Source organism: Onychomys torridus, chromosome 5 (assembly GCF_903995425.1).
Source record: "Onychomys torridus chromosome 5, mOncTor1.1, whole genome shotgun sequence".
NCBI classification, from domain to species: domain Eukaryota; kingdom Metazoa; phylum Chordata; class Mammalia; order Rodentia; family Cricetidae; genus Onychomys; species Onychomys torridus.
The window spans coordinates 123,538,242-123,546,872 of NC_050447.1; the positions used below are offsets into that span (position 1 = coordinate 123,538,242).

Genomic DNA, 8,631 nt, shown 5'->3' on the forward strand with positions numbered 1-8,631 from the left:
GTCTGCAGGATGTGGTCAAGCAAATACAAGAGGAAGAACAGTCCAGCCATGGAGAAGTTGACAGAAAGCTCCACCTTCCCCAGAGGCAGGGCCTGTGGGTGCCATGGAGACAGGCAAGGTTCTTTTGTGCAAAGGTCAGTATATTCTAAGGAGAGGAGTAGAAAAGTGACTCAGTGACTTTTTTCTTCATTGTCTTTTAGCCAGGTACACAGTGGAGGATACACACACACGGAAGAGAGCCTTAGAATAAATGGCTATTTATTGAAACCAATAAAACAAATGGTGCTGGCACAGCAGGACATCCACCTAAAGAAGAGATTAAAGAGATCTGCATCTCTCATCTTGCTCAAAATATCAGTTCAAAATAGACAGGCAATCTGAATTTAAACCCTGAAGCTGTTAGAAGGAGAGAAAGGAAATCACGTCATACATAGGCATAGGCAAGAGCTGACTGGCTAGAACACCAGTAACAAGGGAAGGGACCTATAAACTGACAAAGAGTTAGTGTTCAATTGAAAAGCCTCTGCACAGCAAAAGATGCTATCATTGGAGGGAACTGGCAGCCCAGAGCATGGGATAAGATTGCTCATCACACTTCCTGTGGGGTGTTAATATCTAGAATGTACAAAGAATTACAAATATTCCAAACAAAAAAATCATCAATAAATTGACTAATAAAATAAACAGTTTTTAAAAGGAAATACACAGAAGCCAATAAGTATTTTATAAAGTCTTCAACATCCTTATCCTTAAGGTAAATTCAAGTTAAGACCACTTTGAATTCCATCTCACCTAAACCACAATGGCTGTGATCAGACAACCAATGAGACATCCTGCCAAGGATGTGGGGAAGGGACCCTCAACAACTGCTATTGGGAGTCTAAACTGGAGCAGCATGGTGGAAATCAGTACAGAGGTTCCTAAAAAACAGAACTACCATCGGCCCAGGTCTACCATTCCGAAGCAGGGACTCAAAGGATGCTATCTACATCCAGGGAGATATCCACACATCCATGCTGACTGTGGCACTATTCACAACAGTTAGTTACAAAAAGTACCTTAATGAATCATATAATTTATGCTAATTCAAATAAAATAAACATGCAAAGAATAGGGACTAATATGAAACACTAAAAATGCTGGCTTATTTCATTATTAGCCATATACATTCTTATGATAGAGTACTGAATTCCATTTTTCTTTGGCATTCTATTAAATGAAGTTAGTAAATTAAAATTATATTCTTTTAGATTTTATTGCAAATTGGCAAAGTGAAATAGTGTGAGGCAAAAGGAAGTCCCATGTCTGAGTTGAGGCAAGGAATGGCCTCATAATGAATAGATGTGGATCTACAGACAGAAGACATCCTGAGGGCAACGATCCCTGAGACACAAGTCAGGTTCCACAAGAAGCCCAATGTGTCAAAAACTCTGAACCTGATGGACTCAAGCAGACATCTTCCAGGAGAGAGAGACATTCTGGGGCTCAGGGGGAAGGAACAAAGCAAGGGGGAAGGCCTATCTCTGATTTCTTCAGCAGGAGGACTTGGAAGGAGGGAGCAGGGACCCCAGGAGTTAGGAGGGTCTGCTGGGCTGCATGCTGGGGAGGGGCTGTGCTTCCCTCCCTCCTGCCAGCAGCCCTTTGTGATGAGGAGGCCACAGCTGTGTGATGTGGGCCTGAGCCCTCCTGACAAGCCTCAGGCTGTGCTCCCAGGACTCAGCTGCTTGAGAGCCTCAGTGAGATTCAGAAGATGGAGGGTTTTCTCCTTCAGCTGAAAAGCCTTAGTGACTCCTGGATGAGCCTCAGCTCCATTTTTATAGCGATGGACGTGATCTTTGGCATTATGTGTGGAGTGGGGCTCTTCTTCCTACTGATCCCCTTCCTGAAGACATACCCAGTGTCATCACCACCTGGGAGTGGAAAGAACACCCCAAAGGTGAGGAGAGCCTTGGCTGAAACACAATGGAGTGTGTTCAGTCAACAGAACAGTCAACTACGGTTCCGTTCACATTTCCTACTCAAGTAGAGAGACAGGCGAGAGGAGATCTCCAGAAAGAGCAGAACCTCATCTGCAGGGGTGGGAAAGCAGGGCGGAGGGAAGAGAGGCCTTGAGGTGTGTGCCTGAAGCTCTCAGACCATCCGGGCTGTGTGGCTACTAAGAGAGACCACTAAAGCAGACGCTGGCTCCATGGGCTCCATTTCTGAGATGGTGGGAGCTCCGTCTGGGACAGGACAGTCTCTGAGAAAGGGGTCATCTGTCCTCTGCTCAGATACAAGCTTTTGTGTGTGTTGAGGTGATATGGAGGGGGAGGTTGATGAGACCAAGGGCCTCCAATCAGGGTTCGAGTCACCTCTGGTCTGAGGAAGCAGATCTTACATGACAGCCCAGAGGCAGCAGCAGAGCTCAGCCTTGGGTAGGTCCTGTCTGAGGAACACTGACTGAGGGCATCCATGTAAGTGTGGTATAGACAGCCCCTGCTTGTGCTTTCCAACAAGGCCAAAAGGAAATGTGTCTGTGCATAGAACAGCTAAGTCAAGGGTGGATGAGAGAAAGCTCTCTGGGAAATGTGGATTTCACGTTATCCATGAGCACAGAGGGCAGGCAGCTTGTCAATTAGAGGAAGAATGGGCCCAGCTGATTTTTGTCCTTTCTCACTGTCAGGTGAGGAGGAGGAGGCAGAGCAAGACCAGGAAGAAAAATGCTCCTGTAAAAGGTAGGTTTCTGCTTTCCTCTAGAGAGGCAATTCCATCTGCCCCGCCCCTCAGTGATGAGAGCCATGCTTCTGAGGACACAGGGTGTGGAACACCGAGAAAGAAGAGGAGGCTGCCGGGAAGGAAATCAGAATCAGGGGAACTCCCCAGGTCCTGGATAGAAGGAAGCTGTGCTGTCCTGGGGTGGGTGCTGCCATGGGGGTGCGGTTCAAGGTAGTGGGGTGATGCTGTGCCCGTGCATGGGGGACTCCCAGGTCCACCTGACAACAGGTAGCTGCAATTCTCTCTGGCCCACTCCTCTTTCAGATGACTGGTCCAGTGTCTCTCATGGTGTTGTACGGGGATGACAGGGGTTGAGGGAGGAGCAAGGAGAGTGTAAATGGAGAGATCTGGTCCCTCCTGCTCATTTTCAGTGTCCCATGTGCTTGGACTCTGGTGGTTGGCATCAGAGCCCTCACATGGGTGGTCTTTAAGAGAGGTGCCTCACTCTCCTGTGAGATCCCAGTCCTCTTCCTTATCCTACATAACTATTTCCAGGTTGTAGCGAAGACAGAAAGAGTGTGGAAGAGACCCAGAATCCATCAAAACCTGTGGAAATGTAAGAAATCTCTGTCTTGTAGAATTATTCATACCAGAATATGAGCTCGGGCTCTGGGGGTTTGTACTGGTGATACTATGAGTGGTGGGATTAAGATACAGCCCTGTTGGATATGACAATAAAGGATATGGGAGGTGGAAGCCATGGAACGACTATGGGATACAGGTGTCATATTTATACTAACTGATGGGCATCTTGACCCTCTGCTTGAAGCTAATGGTTTTGCCTCTGTCTTCTGCAGCCCCATTGAGCAACTGTTATTGGACTCTGCATCACTCCCCTTTGGGAAATCTAATGAGAAACAGGATCAGCTTCCCCTCTCACAGCTGCTGTCTTACCTCAAGTTCTTGGAGGATATGATACAACAAAAATTTAGCCAGATTTTCTGGGGCATGTCCTCTGTGCTCTCTGAGTCAGTGGTGGCTACTGCCTGGGTCTGTAAGAGGCCTTACCCTGCAAGACATAAAACTGTGAGGTTCAGTGATACAACTGATCCTTTCCCAGCTCTACCCCTTGCTCAAAGACCTCCATACATTTCTGAGGCCCAGCCGTTGCCCCACCAACTTGTGACACCAAGCTTGGCAGATTTGACAGCAGTCCAGACACTGTATAACCTCCCAAGCTCTACACCAAACCAAGTACTTTCTTCATCCACAAGTAGGGCCTATAGAAAACCATGTCTTACCAGAAAGACAAGGATACAGGCATCCCTCCCAATTGAACACCAGCCCTGGCAGCAGGATCTGGAGTGGAAAGACACCACAGGCTCTAATGTCCAAAAACATCGAGCAGCCATTAGCCAGTCCACTCACAACTTGCCCAGGGACATCCCACCCGCTGAAGCTATCAGGTCAGCCTCCATCCTTCCTGAGCACCTGCAGTTCCTCCAGCACCATGAGGAGCCACACAGTGAATACAGGATGACAAAGATGAGAGTACAAGGCCCCCCCTTCAGGTTCCTCCCATCGCAGGAACTGACGCAGCTGCAGGGACACTTCCCGACAAACAGTCGTTGCCAGTCTAAGAACAAGCCTGAACTCCCCCAGCCTGCCCAGCCCTCCATCCTCAACTACAAAAGCTGCAAGTTGAGTCAGATGATGGAGACTGTGCCCTCAGGGATGCCCTTAAAGAAGGACCCAGCAAGATGTAACATACATGAACTCATCCAGGAGGGCCCCAGTTTTAGGGCCAAAGCCTTGCCTTGCACTTCAAGCAGCACCCCTGGGCAGGGTCTGGAACCCAGAAACCCTGAACTGAGGTCAGATCAGCTGTCCTATGTGAACACCACTCAGGACCTTTCCTTCCTTGACCCCAAAACCCAAAAGAAGCTGGACTCAAACATCAAACAGCTTCCTGTGAAACGCAGATGGAGACCATATATACAGACTCTTGTGTCAAGGGGTCACACCCCACCAGGGGTTCCAGCCTCATCGCTTCCCCAGCTTGTCTATCCCTCCTCACCCACCTGTGTTTCTAAGGTTGAATACTATTCCAAGGCTGCCATGATCCTGGAAAAATTGCATCACCAAGATCCAGGAGGGACAAGGATAGAAACTGTATCAACGTCCAGGCTGCAGAGTCCTCTGTTTGCACACTCACCTTCAGAGGTTCAGGAGATGCAAAGAGCCACTGCACCAGCTGCCAGCCATGGGCCCTCCAAGGTGCATCCAGATACACAGCATCGCTATCTGAGCACTCAGACCCGGGCTTTCTGCTTCCAGGCAAGAAGCCAGAAGAGCAGGATTATCCAAGGGACTGGAAGACGCAGCTTGCAACCAAGGACCAGGCCAAGAATGCCCAAGCATGCAGCATGGAAGAGGTTTGAGAATGTGGCCTTTGGACATCCCTGCTGGAGTGGGACAATGCTGGGCCCTCAAGAAAGGGTCCCACCTTCAGTGGTCAAACAATCCAATAGATCAGAGGAGAAAAAAGATACAATTCCTGCATGGAAAGTGAGTCTGGGATCCACCGAGATTCCCATTGACCAAGCCATCAATAGCCATCTCAGGGACTTTGAGTTTAAAGAGGCCAGTAGAAGCCCAGGCAGTTTCCAAACACCTACTCCACAGCACTCAGGAGACTCAGCTCTAAAGACACAAGTGTGTAGTGAGATCAACTTCAGATCAAACAAGCAGCCACAGGCCTGGCCTGTGAGCCATCATCCAGACAGCCTCAGTTCAGTGAGCTTGCCTTCAGAGCACCTGCTTCCCAGCTTCCAGAATAGATCCAAAAAACCCAAGACTTCCCAGGACCTAGATGATGTCTTCATGAGGAGAGATCAGAGCCAGGAGACTCAGAACTTCAGAGTTCTCAAGGATAAGATTCAAGCAAAGAATCACAAGGTGTTTCATCCCAATGACAAGAGGAAGGAGTTGGTGAGAAGCAGAGCCACATTCAAGGAAGAAAGGCCAGGGAGAGGGAGACCCTCTACCCCAAGCTTCACCCAGTTCAAGGATACATCATCCATAACTGAGTTTCAGTCCTCCTTTGATATGCCAGGAAAGGGGCAGGCTCTGCCAGAAAATAATCTGAAGAAAATCAAAAGGCTATTTCTACAATGTCTCAACCTCAACACAAAAGACAAGGGGCAGGGGGATTCTCTGAAGAGTGAAGACTCTACACCAGCTACTGTGATGACCCAGGAGTCAGACACAAAAGAAAAGCTCATCCACAGTATGGTAGTTGAAATGCAATACATCATGAATGTTGTGGTACAGATCCTGGTGAACTGGCTGGGTCTTAATGTAGGGGACCCAATAGAGGAACAATGGTATAAAGTGGAACCTCTGACATCCCAGTTGAGTGGCTTTCACTCTCCTAAGGGTCGCTATGACCCTAAGAATAGCAGACCAGAGAGACTAATGAGCCCCAAGGGTCAGAGCCATCCATCCATGTATAAGGGAATCAGAGACAAACAGCGGTTGGTTGTTGGTGCCCAGAGAGCCTGTGGTCAACATCAGAACAGAGTGAAGAGTGGAATGGGCTATGGCCAACTCCCCATTCCCAAAGGGAACAACCATCCTTGTAGGTACAGGAGAATTAGAGACAAACAGCAATTAGATGTTGATGCCCAGAGAGCTTATGATCCAAATCAAATTAGAATAAAGAGTGGAAGGGGCTGCTATCTACATGCCAGCCCCAAGGGACACAAAAATCTATTTATGCACAGAAATGTTGGAGATAAACAGCAATCAGGCATTGTCCATAGGGCCTGTGACCCACATCAAAGTACAAAAAAGGGAATGGGCTGTGGCCACCTCATTGGTCCTAGAGAGAACAACCATCCAGTCACATACAGAGGAAGTGGAGACAAGAAGCAGTCATATGCTGCTGCCCAGAGAGCTGGTCACCCCAAATGGACCTTAGCAGCATAGGCCAAGGAGCAGGTGCATCAGGCCACTTTGGCCTTTGCCCATGAAGAGGTCTACCAAAAGCTGTCTCATTGCCCAGCCTTTTCTTCCCCCATGCTTTCCTGGTAATAAACGTTGGCTTTTTTCCTGCAAAGGAAATCTTCTTCCTATAGGAGTGCATCCTCTGTGGCTAATGGCTCCTTCCCAGATAGGGGCTGCTTCCTAGTTCATGCTGGTGCTTTTCAGTGCAGTGGTTTCTGTCTTGCAGTGATGGGGAGAGGGAAGGTCAGCATTCCTTCTGCCTTGGTGCAGTCTCTGGAAGGGATGGGGCATGTGGGGAAGGCAAGGTCACTTTGAGGTGTCATCCTCACCCAGTTCCATCACTGTGCACTTATCATTCCACCATTACAGAGACAACAGAGTCTAGGGATCTTTCAGGGTGAGCCAACCCTACAAAGACCCCACCCAGGTCTATGGCTCATGTCATTTCCTTACTTTGCTCCACCTTGATGTTTGTGTCACTGTGCAGGTTGGTGTGCAGAGACACCAAAGAGCCAAGGACTTTCTCATGTCACAAACTGCTTCAACCCTCAGTTAAAAGGTGGGTCAATCTCGACAGGACAGGCATAGAGAACACCTTCCCCAGGAGTCCCTACTCACCTTGATGCAGGCTGAGGGAGGACTGAGCTCAGCCTGGGTGACAGGGTAGTGACACTGTTCACAGTCTGCCTTCCTTTCTGACCAGAGCAGGGGCCAGAATAGAACTTGCAGTGTGTGACATCAGGTGGCTCCTGGGGGCTGTGTCACACAGGCCTGCCCAGTAACTCAGGAAGTATGGTGATATTTTATTTGTGCTGAAATGTAATTTTATTTGTATGTTAATAAATAAGTTGCCTGGGGATCAAAGCTAAAAGCAAGCCATTTAGCAGAAGTCCGGAAGTGGTGGCACACGCCCTTAATCCGATCACATGGCAGGCAGAGTCTCTGTGTGGTCAAGGACACAGCCAATCAGAGACCTAAACATTTAATCCCAGTACCAACCATAGAGACCTGGAGGTCTCTCTAGACAGGCAGTGACAAGGAAATCATGTGGTTGGGTTTAGAGCCAATGAGAAGGTAGATCAGAAAGGCAATAAAAAGACAGGTCACACAGGAGAAGGTTTCTCTCTCAGGGAAAGGATGGCAGTGAGTGGTAAGCTAAAGGCTATTCGCTAGTGCTCTGATCTCTTGGGCTTTTAACTCTGTGTTTGGCTCTGTGTTTTTTATTTAATAAGACCATTTAGAATTTTGTACATAAGGAAATGCCTGCAGAGAAGCCACAAACATCTCACTGGGGTCACTCAGACCCCTCCCTGGAGTCCTGTATCCATCCTGCCCACGCCATCACCTGTGCCAGACCCAGAACTCTCAGTTATCATGGCCCCCAAGTGGGGTTCTCTACTTGGGCTAAAGCTCTAACGTTCTTCCTAGGTGATGTGATAGTGTCTCACCCATCTTTAATAGAGTAAAACACAATAATGACTGTTCACCTCTACTGAGGTCTGTCTTGATTCTTTTCAGCTTTAGACCTCCACTCCAATGACTAAGTACCCTGTCCTTCCAGTACCACCTTGATGAATCCATGTCCCTCTGTGCAGCTCATGTGATGTTGTACCAGTGCTGCTCTGGTGTAGAGAATGTCTAAGTCAGCTTGTAGATTGGTTCCTGGTGGAAGATTTCCATATGGATAATAATTTGTGAAATCCACATTTGTAGCTAGAAATTTCTACAGTCCTGCCTGGGCCCTGCAGTCCTGTGGCCTGCTTATAAAATAATCACACAGAGGCTTAATATTATTTACAACTGCTTGGCCATTAGCTCAGGCTAACTACTGACTAACTCTTACACTTAAACTCAGCCCATTTCTGTTCATCTATGTGTCACCATGTGTTTCGTGGCTTTACTTGTGTGCCATTACATGCTGCTCCCTGG

General features: G+C 48.1%; 1 protein-coding gene across 1 annotated transcript; it reads left to right on the top strand.

Moving 5' to 3' along the window:
- The first annotated feature begins 1,750 nt into the window (after positions 1 to 1,750).
- Spata31e1 (SPATA31 subfamily E member 1) lies at positions 1,751 to 8,344 on the top strand. Its single transcript, XM_036188928.1, has 6 exons — positions 1,751 to 1,936; positions 2,663 to 2,714; positions 3,250 to 3,310; positions 3,552 to 3,744; positions 4,039 to 6,054; positions 8,264 to 8,344. The coding sequence occupies exons 1-6, from the start codon at positions 1,751 to 1,753 to the stop codon at positions 8,342 to 8,344; spliced, it is 2,589 nt and encodes an 862-aa protein (XP_036044821.1).
- Positions 8,345 to 8,631: the final 287 nt, after the last annotated feature.